Source organism: Dama dama, chromosome 23, assembly GCF_033118175.1.
Source record: "Dama dama isolate Ldn47 chromosome 23, ASM3311817v1, whole genome shotgun sequence".
NCBI classification, from domain to species: domain Eukaryota; kingdom Metazoa; phylum Chordata; class Mammalia; order Artiodactyla; family Cervidae; genus Dama; species Dama dama.
The window spans coordinates 64,167,686-64,192,728 of record NC_083703.1 but is presented as its reverse complement, the minus strand read 5'-3'; the positions used below and the strand labels follow the sequence as shown (position 1 = coordinate 64,192,728).

The 25,043-nt window shown below is 47.6% G+C and overlaps 1 protein-coding gene and 2 pseudogenes across 2 annotated transcripts; 1 reads left to right on the top strand and 2 right to left on the bottom strand.

Annotated features, from left to right (window-relative positions):
* Positions 1–210: 210 nt before the first annotated feature.
* TP53INP2 (tumor protein p53 inducible nuclear protein 2) lies at positions 211–10,228 on the bottom strand. Of its 2 annotated transcripts, XM_061127119.1 has the most exons (5): positions 10,109–10,228; positions 9,471–9,659; positions 4,808–4,989; positions 4,146–4,443; positions 211–3,623 (listed from the first exon to the last, which is right to left on the bottom strand). In XM_061127119.1, exons 3-5 carry the CDS (start codon positions 4,932–4,934, stop codon positions 3,374–3,376), a joined length of 675 nt encoding a protein of 224 aa, XP_060983102.1. In that variant the 5' UTR covers positions 4,935–4,989; positions 9,471–9,659; positions 10,109–10,228; the 3' UTR covers positions 211–3,373. The 2 variants fall into 2 exon arrangements, with proteins under 2 accessions (XP_060983102.1, XP_060983103.1); XM_061127120.1 differs by lacking the exon at positions 10,109–10,228 and having other exon boundaries at positions 4,146–4,323; positions 9,471–9,680.
* A 5,729-nt stretch (positions 10,229–15,957) lies between these two features.
* Positions 15,958–18,283, bottom strand: LOC133044296 (large ribosomal subunit protein eL39-like; annotated as a pseudogene).
* Positions 18,284–24,005: 5,722 nt separating this feature from the next.
* On the top strand, positions 24,006–24,720 carry LOC133044456 (proteasome subunit beta type-6-like; annotated as a pseudogene).
* Positions 24,721–25,043: the final 323 nt, after the last annotated feature.

Genomic DNA, 25,043 nt, shown 5'->3' with positions numbered 1-25,043 from the left:
TTATAAGGATTCTCTAAAAGTAGTTATTTCTGAGTCACACCACATTGTCTGGCTCTGTCACTAGCCAGCTCATCTACCCTCTTCCTTCCCTGTATGACACACACAACCAGAACCAAACCCAGCCTTACAATAACACACTATGTCAATACTGTGTTTGAGGTTGCAAAGTGCTTCTCCAACTTTAGCTCTACTCAGGAAGAAAGCATAATGTGCTTTAAATAGATTTTTATTTGTTTTTCTTTATATTAACTTTTTCTCCCATAGAGGAATAACATTACAATCTAACAATCAGAATCCTGTTACACACATCCACAGGCATGCCACATGACCAGGCTGAGGTGGTTGTGTCCTCGAGTCTGTCAACATGTCACAACATGGTCAACCAGAGTCTCCTCTTTTCAGCCGGTCTCAACACAAAACACCCAAGAGGGATACACTCATCTTACTGGTTCCACCTGGAACCAGGGGGGCAGGGCAAGAGGAAAGATACAAGGGGCCGTGTTAAGTCTGCCTTCAGTCCCCTCACAGAAAGCCACATGGATCTGAGGAGTCATCCAGGAGCTCTGGTGGGGTCCTCATTGCACCTGACATTATGTGTCAGAGCAGACTACCAGGGTTCCAGACAGGGGTCAGGGAACAAGCATACTCCAAAACAGCAGCACACTGCATTCATACACACGTGGTACCCTGATGGGGCCAGACTGGCAAGAGCTGGAAATGACACCCAGCTTGAAGAGAGCTGTATTGGGGGAATTACTCAGATGTATTGGGGAATTAGTGGAAGTTGTCCTTTAATGTAACTGGGACACACTCTAGAAACAGGTCCCTCTCACGTACTGAGTTTTGGCAAAGCGCTGGTAGTGTTGACATTAAGTAATACAGTCTGGAACAGACTTCTCCAGGGTCTCTGAAAACATCCATAAGGACAGACTCTCTAACCTCCTCCTGTCTGAGGTTGCATAGGACTTTGTGAGTTCTGGTTCCCTCATGTATTCAAGTTCCGTGGTTTAAAAAAAAATCCTGAAGCATGCTCAAGGTGAAAGGCACATACACAGTCAGTACATTATGACGAGGTCTGATGCTTCAGGAGTCAGACTAACAGGAGACCAACTAGTGTTGGTTCTTATAGATCTATACACAATTAAAATATTGCCACACTCAAATGCTACAGAAATCTATAGGAAAAGTAAAAACCAGCTAGGTGATGATATTGGAGGGTTCTAGAACTACAGGAGCCTTCAGAATTATGGGTAAGGTAGGGACCTTCCAAAACTGGAGCCAAATGCTCTTAACTCACTTTTCCCCCCACAGAGGGTTGTGAACAGCACTGCCCAGAACTGAGCCTAGGCTCCAGCCGGCAGCAAAAGAGTAGGCAAGAAGCGCTGGAGGGAGTTTCAGCTCTTGGAAGTGCTGAAGACCCTAAGCTGGCTGTGATGTAACCAAGGAGTAGCTGGAAGAATCAAAGAGACTAGGTTGTAACTGAAGGAGAACCTTGGGGAGAGGAGCAAGGCTGTCAACTACTGGAGCCCTAGTGGACCAGTATGGGGACTTAGAACTGCTTTTATATTGTAAATGTGGCCTATTCCCTTGGGTAAGAGACCCCAACAGGGCTTTCTCTGTCCCCATCCCAACATCTGTAGGGCTACCCCCTCCCTTATCCGTACACCCCGCCATGAGGCCTAGGGTTAGCAAGTCAGGGAGGACAGCTGCCTTTGCCCTCATGGAACTGCAGAGGTTTCTCTAAACTTCAGCTTGGCCATGAGGCCTAGAAACCTAGAACTGGAGTGAGGGGGAAGACCTATGTTAGTATGTAACAGGAAATATTAAAAGTTTCTAGGAAGAAAGAGCACACACTAGAAAAGGACAGTTAGAAAAAGGAAAGGAGAAGCAACTCGGGGCATCCCAAAAGGCTATTGCTGGTGTCTGAGCCCAAAATTCAATCCTGCCGTGAGAAGGAGAAAGCTGACTGCCCTATCCCCTGTGTCTCATCAGGTATCCAGGTTCCCTCTCCCAGGTACTTACCGGAGGAGAAGGGAAGAGGAAACCATAGGGTACCTATTTCTCCCCAGCAGCCTAGAAATGGAGAGAGCCCAGGGAAAGAAAATGAAGAGAGCCCTCCCTAAAGGCCCTGAACCTGGGTAGGGACTATGGGGATTGGGGCAGTGGGGCTCCTGACCTCCTACCATTAGCCATCCTGGCAGAGTGTGAAATACCAGGCCAGAGGCAAGATAAAGGCTGAGCTGCCATTTTTGGGATGGCTTCACCCCACAGCTTGTCCTCCCCAGCATTACCATTCTGCATTCTTATTCTGGGGTGTGTCCTTCCCCTGCCTAGAATCCCCCCAGCCTGCATCTCTCCTAAACTAGTTCTAGCACCTTGGGCATATGAACAGATATCTAGGATGGCAGGGCTTTGCCCAGCCTTTACTGCTAAGTTGACATGTTGCAGGTAAGGGCAGCAAGGTACTAACTAAGCCCTTCAGACACAGGGATCTGCAGAGGGTTTGATTTCCGGAAGAGATTTGGGAGGTGAATTAGAGAAAAGGGATGAGGGCGTAGACTCTGGGCTCCAGCTTGAGAGCAAGACTTGGCCTCTCTGAGCAAGCACAGTGCGAGCCCCTATTGTGCCCTGCTCCCTACAGCATCTCAACCTGTCTGACCTGACTACCTTTCCAATAGGTTTCCTCTTTTCCTCGATTCCCTCCACTTTCTCCCACTAACTCACATCTCACAGTCCCTTCCCACATACCTTACCTGTCCATGCCTGAGCAACTCCAAGGAGCCCAGCCTCCAGAGGAGAGGGAAGACTAAAGGCTTCCCTCTAGTCTCACTGGGAGAATCACTGAGTAATTAATAAGGGGCAGGAGTGAATGCAGGTCCAAACATTAGATAGAGCGAGGCTTGTAAAGTGGAAGCTGAAGGTAGGAAATGAGCCAGATAGGAGACTGGAAGAAGACACTCTCAGAAACAGGAGTGGGCTGGAAATAGAGGACTGGAGGGATGGGGATGGAGAGTGTCAAAGCAAAGATCCAGAAGGGGAACCAGAGAAGGAAAGACCGACTGTCAGCGGGGGAGATGGAGGATTAGATGCCAGAAGGGGCCAGAAGGTGAGAGGGTGAACGGAGCGGGGCTGGGGGTTGGGGGAGGGGGTTACTGAGCAGGGTGAGGGGTGTGTTCAGAGGCAGATTAGAGGATCACAGAAAGGAAAGTAGGAGTGGGAGAGAGAGGCGATCAGCCCACCTCACACACTTAAGAAGGGAGGCTGTGGTGTCCAGCCCGAGGTGGGCTGCAGGCGCCCCCTCGATCTGGCTGCAGCGGAGGGGCTGGATGGGGTCGGGAGTCAGTGAGGGGTTTGCAGCACAGCCGGTGAAAGCTCAGTAGTTGAACTGGCGCTGGCAGGGCTGGTAGACAAAGCTGCCCTGGTGCTTGGGCCGACGCGGACGGCTCTCGCGGGCGCGGTTCTGCCGCTGCACCACCTTGGCGCTCAGCGCGTGGCGCTCGGCCCGCTGCCGGGCCCGCTGCAGTCGCCGCGCCTGGCCCGCCTTCTCCAGCAGCACAGCCCGCGCGGGCAGAGGGGCGGCGTGGTGCAGGGCCCGGGGCTCGCGGCGAGCAGGCGCCAGCTCCCTGCGAGGAGAGACAGAGAGTCAGTCAGGGCTGGACAAATCGAGGGGAGTGCTGGCACCTCCCACTTGTCCCCGCACCCTCCTCAAGGTTTGGTCTTTGCTCAGAGCGGGGCGCCCAATGCCATTCTCTTGGGTACCAGCCCTTCCTCCAAGCCACCCCGGAGATGCCTCCTCCGTCCTAGACTCTAAAACGGGTAAATGTGGCCCCGTGAAGGCTCAGCTTCAACTTCCGATTCGACCCTACCTCCACACCTCCTTAGCGCTGCGGCCTTGCCCTTCCAACCTCTCGAGACCCCAAGCCTCAGCTCCAGTCTTTCTCAAGCCCCGCCCCAGCCACGAAGCCACGCCTCTCCCAATCTCAAAGGCTCCTTTGCCTTCAGGCTGAGCTACATCCTGGCCCATCGGCCCCGCCCTTTGCCTTGAACACCCGCCTCTAACGGCTCCTCCCAGGCAGTGCCAGGGGGTTCCTGGGCTCCAAGACACTTCTCTCTAGGCCTCCAGGCTCCGCCCCCGGCCCGCTCACCCGTCGCTAGAGTCTCGGTCGGGCAGGGCAGCATCGTCGTCCTCTGGATGCGGGGAGGGAGGGCCAGGCTCCAGCACTATGGTGCTGCCGGTCACATAAACGGACATGCTGGGGTGCTCGATGAGGAGGTCCTCCAGGGGGCTGCTCTGGAGGCGGGCAGGCCCGAGTCCAGGCCCCTCTGCAGTAAAACAGGCCGGAGGGGTAACAAACCAGCTTTCATCCATCAAGGAGGGTGCGGGCGGAGGGCGGCCTGCCGGGGCAGCGGCGGCCCCGGGTCTGGGTGGAGCTGTGAAGCTGTCTATGGGTTACGGAAGGAGGGGGCGCAGTGGGGAGACACATACACACACACACACACACACACACAGAGGACACAATGGACAGGGAGAAAAAGGGCATCGTTAGTCAGCCCCACAGGCCCCCCAACCACACCCACGGGGCACCCACAAGTCTCGACCTGCTGCCCTAGGGCACGTGAGGTGTGGACTGCAACACCTCTGCCAGGAGAGAGCCCCAGTTTGCATGGGACGGCCTCCAATGCTACTGCCTCAGCCCCAGTTTGCCTTGGGAACTCCCCAGCCCCCTAGCTGCTCCCTGCTCAATGGCTGGACTATGTGCCCTAATGAAAACTTCACAGGCTCAGGAGTCAATCCTGGCAGACTCACCGGGCAGGTCAATGATGAGCCAGCCATCCACTTCATCCTCCTCGGAGACGAAGGCTTGGGGGCAGTCGGGGTCCTCGGCAGCAGGCGGTGGGGGACTGAAGAAGAGGCTGGTGAGGCGCTGAAGCATGGTGGGGGAGCAGAGAGGCCTGGGGGAAGGGGATGGTCTATGGCAGTGCAGAAACCTGTGAGGTAGAGAGGAGTCAGAGATACCAGGGACTGCTCTCCCCCCAACTTCCCCAGCACCCAGAACATTGATAAGAGTACAACGGAAATGTGTGGGAAAGCTTTGCCCTTTGCGTGTGTGTGTGTGTGTGTGTGTGTGTGTATACACATTTGTATGTGTGTGTTGTTTGTTCACTTTCTGCTAAGTCAGCCTGCCTTCAGGCTTTTCTGTTTTCTGTATGACCTTAGAAGTTATTTAATGTATCTGTGCTTTAGTTTTCTCATCTGTCAAATGGCAAGAATAATAGTATCCTCCTCTCAGACCTTAAAGGAATTAAATGAGCTAATAACAGTATCCTCTTCTGGGCTCTCATGAGAATTAAATGAGCTAAACACAAAGTGCTCAGAACAGTACCTGAATACAGACTAGGCATTTGATAAGCTAATCAACTAGTTTATTAATAATTGTTAATATTACTGCATGCTCTAGGACTGATATATAAGACTGTATCAGGGAAGGTCCTCAAAGGACTGGACATCCAACCTGGACCTTGAAGGGTAAAAACAGTTCTCCAGGCAAAGAAGAAACTGCCCAATATCATGATTATTTATCATCATCATCATCATCATATAGCTAATATTCATGTGCCAAGTACTGAATTAAGCCTTTAACCTATATCACCTCATGTAATCTTCACAATAACTCTAGGAAATGGATATAATTATTAGCCCTCTTTTACTAGTGAAGAAATTGAGGCTCAGAGACAAGATGATTTGCCTAAAATCTCACAGCTAGTAAGACACAGAGGAAGGATTCTAATCCATGCAGATTCCAGATCACTATACTTCATTGCCTTTGCTGGGTATCAGTCTGGGTTAGGCATTTTTAATTTAGTGGCCTGGGACCATGGTCCATGTGTATTTTTTCTGAACAGAAGGACGTTGGTTTTCATCATGATTTCCTAAACAGCAGTCCTTGACCCCAGAGATTAAGAACCACTACTTGAGAGGACTTCTCTGGTGGCCCAGTGGCTAAGAGTCCGCCCTCCCTACTCAGAGGCCCAGGTTCCATCCCTGGTTAGGGATCTAGATCCCACATGCTGCAACTAAGAGTTCACATGCCACAACTAAAGATCCCACATGTTGCAATGAAGATTGAAGACCCCGAGCCCTGCAACTAAGACCTGGTTCAGCCAAATAAAATTAAAAAAGAAAAAAAAAAAGAACCACTACTTGAGCCTGTGTGCCTTGAAAAGGGCTCACTAGCAGAAATCCCACAGAACAGCTACCATCTCACCATGTGATTGCATAAACCTCAATTGTGTCTGTCAGATGAAGGTCCTATTCCCACAGGCCCTCCACCCTCATCCCCACTATTCCCAAGCTCCTGCTCAAGGATAGCATCCCTGGTTAGGGAGGAAGATCAGGTTGCCTGATCTTCAAGGAGACAGCAGGTCAGTGGGAGGTGATGATGGAGGGAGAGAGCTATCAGACCCCAAGAGCCCTTAAGGATGAGGACTGAGGGTTGGACCAGGACTCAAGTCCTCAATCAGTCCTTCCCTGGGTGAAGATGAGAAAGGAGACCCCCTGCTCCAGGAATGGAAACACCAAGCCTACTTCAGGACTAGACCTGGGTTAGGGACTGCTGGCCAGGCCCCCTAGATGTCCCTAAAGCTTGACTCTCCTGAAGATAGCCAACAGTTTTGCTACTCAGCCACTTGTCACCTTCCTCTAAGGATGTTTCCACACTTCCTATAAAGCTCCCTGGGGATACAGCCACACTTCCATTCCCTGGAGGCATTCTACTTTTATTGCAAACCCACCTGGGGTATTTCTATGGTTGTTGCACCTCTTCCAATCCCTGGGTATATTTTTCACACTTGTCACAGAATCACCTAAGGTCTACACCCTGAGAGTATGTATACATTTTCAGACCCCACAGTGGGCTCCAGAAGGAAGTGGTGCCTGGGTGTTGGCCTCTCTGGTGGTAGATTTTCAGGGATTATGAAAGGTTGGGTCAGCCTCAATCAGTGCCCGCCCAGCACAAGCCACATATCCCAGCCCATTTGTAGCCACAGGGAGTTAGTGACTCAGTTACCAAAAATTCAGAGAGTTTGACCCCTCCTGAAGGAAGCGAAAGACTGGGGCCTTGATGAGGCACACCCTCTTTCCAAGGACCTACTGCTTCATCAAGAAAATGAAAAGAAAGTGAACAGGTGTTTCAGAAACCATGATATTCACCCAGCCCATTTTATAAGCTGAGGATCAGAGGACATAAAGCTGTCCAAAGACACACAGCTAGATGGCGGCAGAACAGGCCTAGCACTAGGTCACTGAGCCTTGGGTCTGAAGTGTACATAGTCAGGAACCCCTCAGTAAACAATCCCCCAAAATATAACAATGCAGAGGAGACGGGGCAAGTCAGACAGGAGTCAGATTTTGATCAAGTCCCTGCCCCTCTCAGAGGGCCCTCTGTCCAGCTATAAAAGGGTCTGAGGTTCCTGGCACCGAGATTCATCCTGCATTTACCAAAGCACCCACTGTGTACCAGAGTCTGCTCCAGGTCTCTTCAAGTTACAAACGGACTGAGGTAAGGAAGGCTTAGGGTTGGGAAAGCTCCCCGCCTGAGGTCACACAGCAAGTCAGTGACAGAGCCAGAAGCGACAACCTCACCAGCCAGCCAGTGCCCGCCCCCTCTCATGACCACAGAGGGAGGCTCCCAGAATTTTTCTTTCCCAGCCCTGCCAACTTCCTGGTTCTCACATTCCCAGTTCTGCTCCTGGGAGAACCATTCCCTTTAATAACTGCAACAGCTGTGCCCGGAATAACACTTGAGCCCCAAGCCACCTCTACCCCAGCCCATCTGTGAGCAGAGTCTAGGCTGAGATAGGACTCTTGGTCCAACCCATAGGCCCATCTACTTGGAAAGTCAAAGAGGATCCCCTTCTCCTGCTCGGTCTCTGGTGCTTCTCTGTGAGCAGAGAGGGGAGCACACGCTTTGTAATCACCAGCACTAGTCCAGGTCAATCCTTTCTAGCTGACAGCTCTGGGGGTGCAAGGTGAAAGTGATAGTTGCTCAGTTGTGTCCAACTCTTTGTGACCCCATGGACTAGCCTCCCAGGCTTCCCCCCTGTCCATGGAAATCTCCAGACAAGAATACTGGAGTGGGTTGTCATTTCCTTCTCCAGGGGATCTTCCCGACCCCAGGGATCAAACTCTGGTCTTCTGCATTGCAGACAGATTCTTTACCATCTGAGCCACCAGGGTGGGAGGTGAAGGACAGCCAAATAGAGGGAACTGTCATCTCCACCCCATCCCAACATTGGCCCGGGAGACACCCTGATGCAGCCATTGACTGACCGTTCTGTGGCCAAAACAGCTGGGAGGCAGTGATTTTACTGGGCTCCAGAACTCTGAGGTACAGAATGAGGGTCGGGGCCTCAAAAGGGGACCCAGTCTCCAGAGACCTCCTGGAAAAAGATCCAGGAGTGAGGAAATCTGGGAGCATTATCAAATTTGGATGGGGCTTAGCCCAAGTGGTTGGATGGCATTACCGACTCAATGGACATGAGTTTGAGTTGGTGATGGACAGGGAGGCCTGTGTGCTGCAGTCCATGGGGTTGCAGAGTCCCACACGACTGAACGACTGAACTGAACTAACCCAAGTAGAGTCTTAGGTGCAAGGAGGATGTGTAACTTGTTACCTGTAATAAGCTTCTACTAGGTATGTGCCAGTGGCTAATGGATCCGCCACTCACTAGGGAGGCATGACTGTAACTGGCTGCACGACCTCGAGTAAGCCACCTCCCCTCTCAGGGACTCAGTTTCTCCTTCCATGAAATGGGCTCTAAGACCCTTCGTTCGGGGGCTGGGAACGACGTCAGCTAACGTCAGCTAAGGCGCTGCACACATGTCAGGGATTAGGAGAATGTTATTATGTTAGCCCCAGGGGCACAGAGCCTGGAGCCAGAGGGAGGAGATTGCACCACCACCTGGCGCTGCCCCAGCGATCTACAGTTCAAGCTTCAGGGGCTCCAGAACTTCTTACAACCCCCTCCCCCTATCTAGACCCAGCTGTGCCTTCGGAACCTCTCTCAAGTCTCTTCGAACCTCTCTCAGGTCTAAGGAGAAAGCAGAAGATCAGAGGTTTGACCTCAGCTCCTGGGTTAGCCCAGGAAACAGGAGGGCCCTCTGGTCCCGCTGCCTTCAGCGTCCCTCACTCATGGGCCCAGTTCCGACCCAGCGCCCAGCGGGTCACCGGAGGACAAGCGACCCGAGTCGGGAGGGGGTGGGGGTGGGCGGTGCCGGCCTTTGTGACGTCTCAATGTCATATGCAAATAGGGAGACGTCACCGTCTACCGGGCGGGGGGCAGCCAATCCGGAGCCCAGAATGCAGCCCCGGCAGCCGCCGGCGGAGACTGACAAAGACCCGGGAACTGGGGGCGCGGGGCGTGTCCCGAGGCTCCAGGAGCCCCCTTGGCCAAAGCCGGTCGGAACTCACCTGGGGACTGGGGGCGGTGCGGCGGAACCAGGTGGCGCTGAGGTAGTTGTGAGGTGGAGCGTCCCGGGGTCGGCGGCGGATCACAGGCCCGGCAGCATCGCGGGGGCTGAGTTGGGAGCGCGTCGGCCGCTCAGACTGACTGCGCTCGCCCGCGAAGCTTTGAGTCTACAGCCGCCGCCGCTGGACTCACTGCACAAATTGGAACGTTCAAACAGCTGATTGTGACGTCACAAAGGGGCCCGCCCGCCTCGCGTCACCGCCCGGCCAAGCGGCGGCCAATCCCAGACTGCGGATTCCCCCTCCCCGCCTCCTCCGCGGTTAGCCGGCTAGTGGCTCCCTCGCGGGGATCCCAGACTCCCAGGCTAGGGAAGAGGAGGCCTGGAGAAACAACTGCTGGAAGCTTGGACCGCCCTGCCTCTGGGCGACCCACGGACCTCTCTAAGAGGGGGATTCCCACTAGTTCCTACGAGATCCCCATCTTGCTGCACTCCCCCCGCGTCTGTCAGCGCCCTCACCTTTCCCGCCGCCTCTTTTGTCCTTTCACCTGCATCTTATATTCAAGTCCCTCAGTCTGTACACTTTTCTCAACTCCACACCACCCGGCTCTCGGCTCTGCCTTTTCTATCTCCCTTTCTTACCGTACACGCTCGCTGCTCTCCCACTCCTTTTTTTCCTCGGCTGGGCAAGCTTAACAGGTGGGGGACAACCCTCTTCCCTGGTTCCAGGGGATCGCAGGAAGTATAGAAGAGTTGGTTAGGCTGACAGGGAAATATTGCCGGTAGAACTTGGAGAGGAATTGCTTTGGGCTAAATAAACACTGACCTGAGAGTACTCTATACTGGAACGTTTACACATCTTGTGCGTGTGTGTGCTCAGTCGTGTCTGACTCTTTGTGACCCCATGGGCTGTGGCCTGTCAGGTTCCTCTGTCCATAGGATTTCCCAGGCAAGAATACTGGAGTGGGTTACCATTTCCTTCTTCAGGGGATCTTCCGGATGGAACTTGCCTCTCCTGCATTGGCAGGCTCATTCTTTACCACTGGCTACCTGGGAAGCCCTTACACACCTTATTTAATCCATATTGCTACTGGGGCTGGACAGAAAAGTGAGAGACAGGGATTGATTGATTATTAACCCCGATGTACACACAGGGAAACTGAGATAGATCTCATGGCAACCCACTCAAGTGTTTTCTTGCCTGGAGAATTCCATGGACAGAGGAGCCTAGCGAGCTATAGTCAGTGGGGTTGCAAAGAGTGGGACCCAGCTGGGTGACTAAACAACACCACCACCACACAGGGAAGCAGATCTCATGGTTATATATAGATTCATATTCAGTAACACATTCAACAACAACTATTGCCACTGCCAGACCATTAGCTGACATTTTTGAGCACTTACTGAGTGCCAGGCATTGTGCCATACTGCTATATATGTGTTTTTAATCTTCACAACAACCGAAAAGGTATGTGTTATCCCCATTTTCCAGTTGAGGAATCAGGGTCACACAGTTATAGTAAATGGCAAAGCCAGAATTTGAACACATAGTTCCTGGCTCCAACACTCTCCACTCTCTACAAGCACCAGATAATCAAAGCCCGAGGGTGCTTCAGCCTCCCCCAGGAGACCTGGGCTTCATCCTTTCCCCAAACTTGCTGTGTGACCTCAAGCAAGTCATGTTATCTCCCTGGGCCTCAATTTTCATATCTGTCGAAATATCCAAGTTACCTTTTAGAGATTCTTTCAAAGTCATCACCCTCAGGATTCTTCCAGTCCCATATTCTAGGCTCCCAGCATTCCCAGTGGCCTGAGAAGTGGCTGGAAAGACCACAAGTACACATCCTCAGCATCTCCAGAGGTTGTGCATCCTCTCTCAGTAGAGCAGGGCTGGTGGGGATGAATCTGGGCACTGCCCATCTGTCTCACCAGGAGCGGGGGGTTGTGGGGGAAGGGAACTAGGCCAGAGCTTCTGCTCTGCTGATAAAATCCTGTCCCGGCCTAATCTGAAACCCCAGAGGGACTTCTCAATCCTAGCAACTAGGAGAAGGAACCAGGAAACAATACCCATCGGCTTGGGGAAGAGGGGTAGGAGTGAGGAAGCAGTGTTTTGGCCTTTGGAGTGGTATCCCCAAACCATCCTCATTCTTTGCAACCCTGAGCCTCTGCCCATCACATCTGCTTCCTGCTAACCTCATACCCTCTCTTCACCTTTTGCTGACTTAAACTGGATAATCCCTAATATGCCTCTCTTGTCACATCATTTGCCTGCGCTAAAACCTCCTGTGGCTCCCACAGTACCACGCCCCTTAATACGGCATTTGTGGCCTTCCATGATCCAGCCCCAGTGCTCTCACTTTATTCCTCTTCCTCACTTACATCTACCTTGTGCTACGCTCAGACTCCTATTGTCTCTTCACTCTCCCACGTCCATACTTTTGCTCAAGCTTTCTCCTGGAATTCCCTGTTCAGGCCTTTCTGAATTCAGAGTTTTTCTGTCTTCAAGATTCTACTCACTCCTTCTTCCTCTAGGTCACCTTTCCTGTCCCCACCCAGGTGTCCAGAACTACCCTGATGGACGGTACAATCATTTATTTGTTCAATAAACAGTAAGTGATGATGACTAATTGTGTATATGTGTTTTCCCAAGTAGATTGTGGGCCTCCCAAGGGCAGGATCTTTGTCTATATACTTCATTCAGCCTGTGCTGGGCCTAGCATAGAGTAGACTCAACCAAAGGTTCAACAGTTAAAGGCTGGAGAATGGGGGCTAGATTAGGAATTTGGGATTAAAATATACATGCTACTATATATAAGACAACCAACAAGGACCTACTGTATAGCACAGGGAACTATACTCAATATCTTATAAAAACTTACAATGGGAGAGAATATAAAAAATAATATAGATGTGTATGTATAACTGAATAACTTTACTGTATACCTGAAACACAACATTGTAAATAAACTATATTTCAATTAAAAAAAATTTAAAAGCTCAGCTCAAGAGAAATGATTGGGCATGAGAAGACTCCTATACCTGGACCCTTAACCCTGGTACAGGAAGCATTCTATTCAGCACAGGATTATGGTCCCCCAAGCCCAGGGAAAGGGTTTCTTGTCATATACTCTGGTCCCCTAAATGACCTGGATTCTGTTCCCAATTTTATAAACCCTGTGTCCAGACAGACAGGCCAGATCTCAGCCTTACATTTCTCATGAGTCAAAGATACCATGAAAGTGGGGTGGCTGAGCCTAGCAGAATCCCCTCCTGAAACCCCTAGGACCCATCCCTCTCTACTATAGAGAGGTACTGTTAGGGCTAGAGAAGACCTCAGAGCTCAGCTCATCCCCAAACTTTCATTTTATAGGTGGAGAAACTAAGGCACCCTGAGACACAGAGATTAAGTTACTTGTTTAGAATTCTAAAGCAACAGAGTCATCTACTGACCTTGGTTGGCACTGGAGTGGGCTTAGTATTCTGGGACCCTGGCCTGGCCTGGGCACTATGCTGAAAGTAATCCTGGAATCTCATTTCCATCAGACATAAGATGCCACTCCTGTACACACACATACACACGGGCATCTATGTGTATACATGAAGGCGTCCATGTACAAACATACATGTACACATGAGCTCACATTTGCAGAGTTAACAGATGCTCATGCCCTTCTAATCCTTGCCCAGATGTAAGCACCTGCTGAATGTTTCCTTTTTGGCTGCAGGGCACATGGGATTTGATCTTGGTTTTCCAACCAGAGATCAAACTCATGTCCCCTGCATTGGCAGCACAGTCTTAACCCCTGGACCACCAGGAAGTCCCAAAACTAGCCCAGTTTTACGGGCTCCAGGGTTGGAGGTCAAGAGGCCTCTCTTCTATCTGGGCCTAGGGCTTGTCTTTTACCGAACTCTGGGGGCTCCCTAAGGGCTTGGGTTTCCCCCACTTCAAAGGGCAGAGATGTGTCAGCCTGGCTGTATCTCTCATAGGATCTTGCACGTACTCAAAGTTATGAGCCCACTGAAGAACTAGCTCACCACTGCCCTCTCTCCTCTTCCCCTCTGAGATAGAGGGCAAGGCTGAGACAAGCCTGGTGGGCAGTTTGGAATCTGATGAAACCAGCAGGTCCTGATCACTCTAGAAACACAACCCCCCACCCTGAACTAGCCCTAGATTTACAGAGTTAAACTATATTAATGACGACACTCTTAGGACCTCTATGTGCCAGGTATTATTCTAAATCCTTGCTTATGTGTATGCTAAATTGCTTCAGTTGTGTCTGACTATTTGTGACCCTATGGACTGTAACCCTCCAGGTTCCTCTGTCCATGGGATTCTCCAGGCAAGCATACTGGAGTGGGTTGCCATGCCCTCCTCCAGGTGATCGTCTCGACCCAGGGATGGAACCCATGTCTCTTACGTCCCCTGCATTGGCAAGTGGGTTCTTTACCACTAGCGCCACCTGGGAAGCCCATTCTAGATCCTTACCTGTGTTGATAACTCCTTTAATCTCCACAACAACCCCCTAATATAGATAAAATTTATTCTTCTCATTTTACTGGTGAAAAAACTGAGACAAAGAGGAAACAAATTTAATTGGTAAAGCCAGCTAAGGCAAACATAATCCCCATATTCCCCCAAAAGACTGACCTATATCTTAACCAAGGGGCACATCCCTAGAACCTATACTCAAAAAACTTTGTTGTTCAACCAAGAGATGTTTGAATTGGATCTGTGGTGTGTGTATGTGTGTGTACACTATGAAAAAAACCTTGGCCTGATTGTCAGTAAATCCAGATTTCAATCCTGGTTCTATCCTAGGTTCATTGTCCAAGTCACTTTCTTTTTCTGGGCCTCAGTTTTCTCATCTGCAAAATGGCTGGCTCCATATTCTATGTGCTTATATGTTCAATAATAAATAGCATACAACTATAAAGGCTGTGTGTGAAAAAATGTACAGTATTTTTTTAAAAAGTCATTTTCTTGAGCAGCAGACCCTCTTATGTTGGCCTTGAAGGAGCAAACTGCCGTGTTGTGAAGATGGCCACATGCAAGGACCCAAGAGGGACTTCCGGAACCTGAGGGTGGTCCCTGCCCAAAAGACTAAGAAAATGGAAATCTTAGTATTACAGCAGCAAGAAAATGAATTCTGCCCATAACCTGAGGGAGCCTAGGGCCATACTTTCCCTATTTGGGTCTCCAGATGAGAACACGGGCTTGATTTCAGCCTTGTGAGTCCCTGACCAGAGAACCCAGGTGAGCTATCCCTGGTCTGATTTCCAGAACTCTGAGCTAACAGCGGGTGTTGTCTTAAGGACCTACTGACTGTATAGAACAGGGAATTCTTTTCAAAATTACATAACAACCTAAATAGGAAAATAATTTGAAGAAGAATAGATGCATGTATATGTATATCTCTGAATCACTCTGCTGTACACCTGCAACTAATACAACATTGTTAATCAGCTATATTCCAATACAAAATTTTTTATTTAATAAAAAAATTGTATTCACCCAGGAGGGACAAAGACAAATGGGTATTGTCTTGAGTCCCTTAATCTATGGAAGTTTGTTAGACAGTAATAGTGTGTTGAACACTAATAGTGTGTTGAACACTATTTCAACACTACATGTGTGTTGAAAAGCTTTTTGCATGAAAATTAAGAAACAGCTTGAGTTATTCATCTTACTCTAGTACATTTTGTCTTAGTGCAAATACTTTCTTTTGCTGAAGTCATATAGTTGAAATCAAGTAATTTGCATATGTGGGATGCAAATCCAGCCAAAGGCACTTCCTCCAGTAAGTTCTCCAAGCTCTCTTTGAAAAGAATTAACCTCTCATTCCTCAGAGCCTCCAAAACAAACACATTGTCTGCCTGTCTCTTAGAGCAATGTACACTTTGAATTCACCACATACTCAGGAATGCCTAGTTTCTTTCCAGGAGATATCTAACCTTTTCTATACTGGAGAATCTCTTTCAGTGTAACATGCTAAGTTGCATCAGTCATGTCCGACTCTTTGCTACCCTATGGGCTGAAGCCCGCCAGTCTCCTTTATCCATAGCATTTTCCAAGGCAAGAATACTGGAGTGGGTTCCCATGCCCTTCTCCCCCCACCCCCCTTAATTTGTCCACACTTTATTCTCTTTTTTTTTGTCTGTTTTACAAGATCATTTTGCCTTGTTTTGGAGATTAAATTACAGTGCAGTGCACAAGTCATAAATGTCAATAAATTTTGACAGATGCATACATTCATGTAACTCACTGTAAGATAGGTCCCTTACAAGTCTACATTTCCTTTTTTTTAATTTTCACATATTTATTACTGAGCCTCATAGACTGCTAGTGAAGAAACAGGAAACATCAGGAGCCAAGCATTCCATCTCCCCCATAAGCTATTCAGACAGTAGTGATGTTCTCACTGTGACTTGGTTGGTTAACATACAAGTGATCTTAACACACAGCATGTGTGCCACTTTATATAGGAGGTTTCTTACACACTCAGCTTGGTTCTTCTCCAGTGTCTTCTCTTGGAGTTGTACCTGATTTTATTACCAGTTTTCATTTGAATCCATTGAGGAATGGGACAATTCTGCTTTTGTTTCTTGGCTTGGAATCACTTGATCCTGAAAGTCTTGTGAGAAGACCGATGCCCTTCTCTAGGGGATCTTCCCAACACAGAGATCAAATCCATGTTTCTTATGTCTCCTGCATTGGCAGGCAGGTCCTTTACCACTAGTGCCACCTGGGAAGCCCCTTCAGTGTAAACAGAAATATGATCAAAGACTTTAAAATGCAGGGAGATAGGGCTGTGAAAGTCACTCAGTCGTGCCCAACCCTTTGTGACTCCATGGACTACACGGTCCATGGAATTCTCCAGGCCAGAATACTGGAGTGGGTAGCCTTTTCCTTCTCCAGGGGATCTTCCCAAGCCAGGAATCAAACCCAGGTCTCCCACATTACAGGGGGATTCTTTACCAGCTGAGCCACAAGGGAAGCCCAAGAGGCTAGGATAATGATTAGAACAAGGAACTAGGGGAATCGGGGGGGGGGGGGGGGGGGGGGGCAATGGGAGAGATCCGCAGAAGCCTTCCTGGAAAAGAGGACATCTGAGATGGACTTTGAAGGATGAGTAGAAGTTGACCTTGGGGTTGAATGGCCAGGAATATGATTCAAAGCAGGAGCCCTCTAGGACTTCCCTGGTCATCCAGTGGTTAAGAGTCTACGCTCTCAATGCAGAGGAATCAGGTTTGATCCTTGGTCAGGGAACTAGATCCCGCATGCTGCAACAAAAGATCCTGCATGCCTCAAGGAAGACAGAAGATCCTGTATGCTGCAACTTAAGATATGGCACTGCCAAATAAATAAATATTAAAAATATATATATATCAGGAGCCCTACACCCCTGTCTTGGCTCTGCTTCTGCCTTGCTTTGGGTGATTCTCTATCCTTCAATGGGCCTCTGTTTCTCAGTCTGCACAATAGGGGCATGACGGGGAATTCCTTTGGGGCTTCCCCAGTGGCTCAGTGGTAAAAAATCCGCCTGTAATGCAGGAGCTGCAGGAGATACGGGTTTGATCCCGGGGTCGAAAAGATTCCTCTGGATGAGGGCATGGCAACCCAGTCCAGTATGCTTGCCTGAAGAATCCCTTGGACAGAGGAGCCCAGCAGGTTACAGTCCATAGGGTCGCAAAGAGTCGGACATGACTGAAGCCATTTGGCACACACACATGGGAAATTCCTTTGCCTGCTCACTTTTTTTCTGCCTGTTGCTTTCTAAGGAGAGTTTTGTCTTGTCTGACCACTTTCCAGGCGTTTTAGGTAGAGAACTGGGATAACAGGGAGACAGAAACAGGATGGAGAAGTGACAGGAAAGAAGGAAGGAAAGAAAAAAGTAAGACTTGTGGAAAAGGGCCGAGGGGGACAGTTTCTGATGGGAAATGACAGATTTGGTAAGTGAGCAACACGGAGAGGCAGCAGTGGGGCTTGAGAACTGGTGAGAACAAAGGAGATTCTCAAGAGTGTTGACAAGAGGTGGAGACCCTTTAATGTCTTTTGAGAGTTACAGATAAATATTAGAGTCATTTTTAAATTGCTCTTGGGAGCTGGACTATTGTTCTTGAATTTACTACATTTTTATCCATTTCTGAATAGGTTAAAATGGACATGATCTGAAATCTCAGAGAACAAAAGTGTAAAAGTTTCCTTCCCATTTTTGCCTTTAGGACCCTCCAATCAACTTCTAGTCCCTAGGGGGGACTGCTGTTACCAGCTTCTTGTGTGAACTGTCAGAAATAATCTCTGCATGTACAAGCATGCATATGTAGGTATGATCCCCCTGTTTTGAACACAAATGATAGCGTACTATGCACACTTCTCTGAAATTTGCTTTTTTTTTAAATTTAACAATACAAGTTGGAGGACAGTCCCTAGCAGTATATACAGAGCTGCCTAATTCTTTGTTAACAGCCACATAGTATTTCATTGTCTCATATTAAGGATGGATTGAAGTTTATTCAGATAGTCCCCAATATTTAAACCTTTAGTTTGTTTGCAACAATTTGCCGTTCATACTGCAGTTCTTGAACATGAAGTTAAAGGTGCTAAGCCTGAGCCACTTGGAACCCTTGGATTTATTTGGATACTGGGAGCTTTTGGACTCAGTGATGTTTTTGACAGATTCTGATCCATCCTCTGGATCAAGCTCTTCCTACTGCCTTTTCCCTCAGTTCTGCCCACCCTGTTGTTGGGGCCCAGAGTGGCAGCTTCAGCCCTTCACCATGCCCTGCTCTCTGAAGTCCTTGGAACTCTTCCTGCATCTTAAAAATCCTCCAGGCCGACTCTCTTGATTCCAGCCAAGAGCCTCCTGCTCGGAGCTGTGGGCAGAAAAGCCAGAGATAGAGGCCCTGTGCATGTGCGCGGTCATTCAGTCATGACTGACACTTTACAACGCTTTGAACTGTAGCCTTCCAGCCTCCTCTGTCCCTGTGATTTCCCAGGGAAGAATACTGGAGTGGGTTGTCATTTCCTCCTGCTCAGAGATCGAACCCCACATCTCTTGTGTCTCCTGTTTTGGCAGGTGGGTTCTTTACCACTGAGCCCAACACCTGGGAAGCCCAGAGGCTCTGAGTAGAGTGTAAATACTTGTTGATCTATTCCTAGACTTTCCTGGGGCCTCCCTGCTTATTCTTCATTGTTAGTTGGTTTTCTGTTTCTTCATTGCTAGTTCGTAGGACTTTGCCCTACCTTTCTGCCAGAGGAATTCACTGGGTCTGCTCTAAGATCCTGGGGCAGGACCTTACCTATGAACCTTAAAAAAAAAAAAGTACCTTCTTGAAGGAGAAGAAATCCTTCTACCTGTAATAGAATTGCATGGAATGGTTATTTAGAGATCATCTAGTGCCATAAATTTACAAATATGGGAACTGAAGTCTGGATGAGAGGGTAGGACTAGCCCAGGGAACAGACTATGTGAGCAAGAGGGACAGAACAGGAACTTGAGGCTCCTACCTCCAGGTCTAACCTCTTAACCCTCTCCTCCTAGAGTTCAGACTCAGTTCATCTTTATTCTCTCAAAATGTAGGACTTCCCTGGGGGTCCAGTGGTTGGGAATCTGCCTGCCAATGCAGGGGACATGGGTTCTATCCCTGGTCCAGGAAGATCCCACATGCCACAAGGCAGCTAAGCCTGTGGGCCACACTATTGAAGCCTGCATACCCTAGAGCCTATGCTCCGCAACAAGAGAAGCCACTGCAGTGAGAAACCCACACACTGCAACTAGATAACCCCTACTCGCTGCAGCTAGAGAAAGCCTGTGCACAGCAACAAAGACCCAGCACAGCCAAAAATAAATAAAAATAAATGTTAAAAAAATATATCATGCTTTACAGAAGAAACCAGAAGCAAAAGAGTACATACCATAGGATTCCATTATAAGAATATCTAAAACAGGCAAAAGTAATACATACTGACAGGAAGCAGATCCATAGCTTCCTGGGGATGGGCGGAAGGACTGACTACAAAGGGGAGTGAGGGAACTTTCTAGAAAGGTAGAAGTGTTCTCTTTTGATTGTGGGATGGTAGGGTATATATAGTTGTCAAAATTGATTATACCTCAAAAAAGTGATTTAAAAGAAAAAAAGGCAACATTGAAATATATTTACTCAATTTAGTTAAGAAAATACTATGTGACCACTGACCCACATGCACAGTCAACTTGCACCAGCTCCTCTGAGTTTAGCCATTCATAACTTCCAGGTCAGATGTTTGCATCTCTGAGATGAAGCAGTCACAGATTTTGGTCAGAACATCATTTCATTTAGACTTTTGTTCACTGTGTCATGACCACTGTTCCTGACTTGGGTGGGATTACAAAGCTGGTAACTAATACCTCTTTGGTGTCTATCCAGGTGCTGTGTTGACTTGCCAGATTGGATTTTTCTTGCAGGGACTATCAAAGCTTTTTAATTTGTGCCCTTTAAAAGAGAGAAAAAAAAAATTTGTACCAGTAATAATAAACATGGCTGACATTGCTTGCTCACTTTCTCTGTTCCAGGAGATGTTCTAAAGGTTTTGCATGTAACATCTCAATATAGCTTCACTACTGTCCTTTGAAGAAGCCCCTTTTATGGTCCCCATCTTGCAGGTTTGGGAACTCAGGCATGGGGACTTGAGTTATCTGCCCGAGATTTGACAGAAAATTCCCCCCTATAGTGGAGCCTGGCAGGCTGCAGTCCACAGGGTCACATAGCCAGACATGACTAAAGCAACTTAGCACGCATGCACAAATGACACATGGATATGAACCCTATCGGCCTGACTCCAGAGTCCATATAGCTCTTAAGTGCTATATGGTAACGCTATACAGCATTACCTATAAAATGACCTAAGAGTGACAGCAAAACCCTTTTGCCTCAGGATCCCTTCCTCACTACTGCCAGATATTCCACCATTGACTGGGTCCTCCCTCACAGTTAAGCATTGCTTTTTTTTTTTTTTTTTAAATCTTTTGGCTATGCCTTGTGGCATGTGGGATCTTATTCCCCTGACCAGGGATCAAACTTGTGCCCCCTGCATTGGCAGCCTGGAGTCTTAACCATTGGACCACCAGGGAAGTTCCCAAGCCTTGCCCTCTCCAGATGCCTCCTAAAATGCAACTAGTCAAGAGAAAGGGAGCACTCAATCCCTACCCATTTAGTCAAATGGGTTTTCCAGACGCCTTCTATCCAGTGAGCATTCTGAGAAAAACACAGATTGGGAGGTGGGGAGAAGGGTGATGGGGCATTGAAGGGGACACCAGAGAGGTAAGATCCTAGAGCCAGGTGTCCCAAGTTTCCTGGGCTGACCCTGCTCAACCTCATATCAATGAGACCCTGTGAAAATAGGACCCTACAGACAGTCAGCTCTGAAAACCAGAGACTCCCAGACACTGGAGACAGGGAGCCATGTAGGTAAGAGGTGACAGGAGAAGCTCTCTAGAATGATGCTGGGTGTAACCTGGGTGCCCCAATCTGAGCCAGGGTGTCCTTGGGGAAGGCAGGTGGGACAAATGGCATGAGGTGAATCCTTCTCTCAGAAAGGAGAGGGTCAGCCTCACTCCTTTGCCTGAGTGTAGTTGCATTCTATTCACCTGAAGTCTATTTTTAAAAAATATTTATTTACTTGTCTCTTTATTCCAGTATGTGAGCTTAGTTGCCCCACGGCATGTGGGATTTTAGTTCTGCTATCAGGGATCAAACCTGCGTCGCCTGCATTGGCAGACAGATTCCTAGCCAATAGATCACCAGGAAAATCTCCTGAAGTCTATTTTTAAAAATTAAAATGTATTTAAGGACTTCCCTGGTAATCCATTGGTTAAGACTCCATGTTTCCACTGCAGAAGGTGCAGGTTCTGTCCCTAGTCAGGAAACTAGGGTCCCACATGCCACATGGTAAAGTCAGAAAATAAAAAAAAAAAAAATTTAAATTAAAATGATGCAACAATTAATATAAAGTATTATAAAAATCCAAGCAGACTTTGTAATTTTTAAAAAATTATAAAAAACAACATAAAGTCAGGGCCATCCTTGACCTCCCCTCGTCCCATCCCAGAGACCTTCCACTACTGCTCCTGATTTGGAGTTTTCCTTGTTTCTACACAACACATGTATGTACACACAGGAAGTGTATTGTTTCAAAGGGCTTGTTTTGCTTCTAGTTTTAGAAGAACTATACTTTAAAAAATTTTATGAACTGACAATTACAGGGACAGAGATCAAAATTCCAAAGGTTCAATAGGGAAAACAGTGAAAAGTGGGTGTCCCTCTCTTCTCTGTTCCCAATTGTCACTTTACTCCCCTAAAGGCAACCACCAATTCTAGTTTCTTGTAATTCCTTCCAGAGATAGTCTAGCATTTAAAACTCAATGTGTATATACGTGTATGTATTTTCCACACAAAGAAAAACTTCTCCACCTTGTTTTTCTTCATTTTATGGTATATTTTTCAGACTTTTTTAAAATCAGTATGGAAAATAGCCTCCTTTTTCACACATACATGGTATCCCATTATATTTATGCACAATATTTATCCAGTCCCCTATGGAAAGAAAAGTTGTTTCTAATATTTTATTACAAACAATGCTGCAATTAAATATTTTATCCATTATTTTGCATATTTATTTGTAAGATGAATACTTATTAGTGGGGATTAGTCAGCTGAGATTATTTTAAAAGTTTAAACAACATTTTAAAAGTTGACAGAAACTGTCAAATAGCCTTCAAGATGTACCAATTTATACTGCTTATGAGTTTGTTTGTTTCTTGTTAGTATGTCATATGATATACTCTGTTCTGCAGACTCACATTTTTCACTCAGTAATATGACACTGGAGTTCTACTTATGTCAATATGCGTAGATCTTCCTCATTAAAAACAAAGACCATCTCACAATTTCCCACTGCTATGGCTGTGGAAAGTTTATTTAGTTGAAAGCATATTGATGGACATTTGGTTGGGTTTCAATTTTTTGCTTCCACGAACAATGATGCAGTAACTCTTCTTGTATTAATATGAATAGAATAGAATCAGAGAAGTAAATTGCAAGATTGATAGTTACGCATACTTAAAATTTCAATAGACACTGTCAAGTTGCTCTTCCAAAATGTTGCAGCAGTTTAGACTTCCACTAACAGTGCATGAGAACTTTGTGTGTGCTCACTCAGTTGTGTCTGACTCTTTGTGACCCCCTTGGACTGTAGCCCACCAGGCTCCTCTGACCGTGGAATTTTCCAAGCAAAAATACTGGAGTGGGTTGCCATTTCCTACTCCAGGGGATCTTCCTGACCCAGGGATCAAACCTACATCTCTGGCGTCTCCTGAATTGGTAGGCAGATTCTTTACCACTGCGCCACCTGCTCTTGAACCTGCCTGTGTGCTTTCTCCTGGAACAAAGCTCAAAGTACGGGTTATCACTGGGATCATCCAGACCCTGAGCCCTACTCTGCAGAATCTGAATGGGTAAGCCAACTGTTGGGAAGAATAAACACAGAAAAGGGGTAGGACTGTCCCCTACTAGCCAGAAAGTCACCCAGGTAACACAACTCTCTCCAAAGGAAAGATTACTTTGGGAGTGGGAGAAACTGAGCTCCCCATCAATAGGGGTGTTTGAACGGAAGTTTGGTGTCAACAAATGTCCTGAGCTTCTGCTCTGTGTGAAGTCTCTTAGATGGGTGTCTTGAGCCGGAGATGAGTCAGACCCTGTCTCTGCCCTCTCAGGGCTTGATACTCACGGAGAAAATAGACAAGTAAACAGACAGTGACAATTCTGTCTACTAACTATTGAGTTGGACTTCCTTTTCTGATAATATCTGGAACTTCCTGCTACACAGCACATGGAACTGCTGGAAATAAAAACAATAAACATCCTTTTAAATGCACAAATGGACCTGCAACCATTTGGGTTTTAACAGATATTTGGGGGAGATGAAGACTTTGACTTATACAAAGTTAAGGGTTGTAACTGAGGTCCTTGATAAACCTAGGACACTTAAAGGGCTGTACCAACAGTGAAAGTGCAGACTAGGGGAAAACAAGCAAATGTCTGAGTACAGAAGACAAAAGAAGACAAAAAAAATATATGTCCTTAGCAAAGAAGACGAAAGGGATATAGGTCCAAATAAACTGGTCTTTGGATGGGGCAAAGAAACTATCTTTAAGAATTTGAAATTGCATGCTTGCCCTTGAAGAAAATGAGGTGATGAGTGTAGGGTTCATACTTAACATTACCTGCATATCTAGGAAACTCCTAGGCTGAGAAATTAACAATTAAGGAGATCTACTCCAAAAGTACCTCTCAGATTCCTAGCAGAAACTAATGCAAATCTTCTCCAGATCTCCTCCATGGACCCCCTTCCTCTCCCAGCCATTGCAGGTTACACAGAATTCCTATATATAGAGCCCTTCCAAACAGCTAATAATCTACAAGGAAACAACTGCTAAAATATACAAGGAAACAATCCATCATGAGTAAGGTTCAGTTGACATAGCAATATCGGTGCAGGAAGATGGTGGCCACGTTAGCAGCTGCTCGGGGAGGGGCGCCAGCACGTCTGGGAGCCTGAGGCCATTGCCTCTGACTGGGAAAACCAGGAAGTCTCCACAGGGATCCCTATCATGGCCATGCAATTTGATGGGGACATGATTCTAGAAGCCAGCTCCAGAACAACCATGGAGTCATAAACCGCCAATCGAGTGACTGACAAGCTGACTCCTACCCACGGTGGTATTTTCTGTTGCCACTCAGGCTCAGCAGCTGATACTCAGGCAGAAGCTGATGCAGTCACTTATCAGCTTGGTTTGCACAGCGTTGAGCTGACTGAACCTCCACTGGTACACATGGCAGCCAACCTCCTTAAGGAGATGTGTTACTGATACCGAGAAGACCTGATGGCAGGAATCATCATTGAGGGCTGGGACTCCCAAGAAGGGGGACAGGTGTCCTCGGTACCCATGGAGGGTATGATGGTAAGGTAGGCCTTCACCACTGGGGACTCTGGGAGCTCTTATATCTATGGCTATGTTGAGGCTACCTACCAGGAAGGCATGACCAAGAAAGAATGTCTGCAATCCACTGCCAGTACTCTATCTTTGGCCATGAAACAGGACGGTTCCAGCGGCAGCATGATCCGCCTGGCAGCTATTGCAGAATCAGGGGTAGAATGGCAGGTTCTGGGAGACGAGATTGTCCAATTCACCATTGCCACTTTATCACCTCTCTGAATCCTGGGGTTCTAATATACAATAGGAGATACTCCATACTGCTGCAAAATTCAATAAACAGCTTGTCACTGAGGGAAAAAAAAAGATTCAGTAGACAAAATGCACAGAAGAATAAGACTTCCATGTACTTCAGATAACAGAATTATCAGATAGTGATCATTGAGTGCAGGTTAGAGGCAGCTGCTAAGTGCTTTGGAAGCATATTGAAAGAACAGATTCCTTGATGAAATCAAAGTCTTCACAGAGAAGGAGACTAAGAATAAGCTTTGAAGGATAAGTGGGACTTTGCCAAATGAGAACAGATGCTGTTGGGATGTACAAAG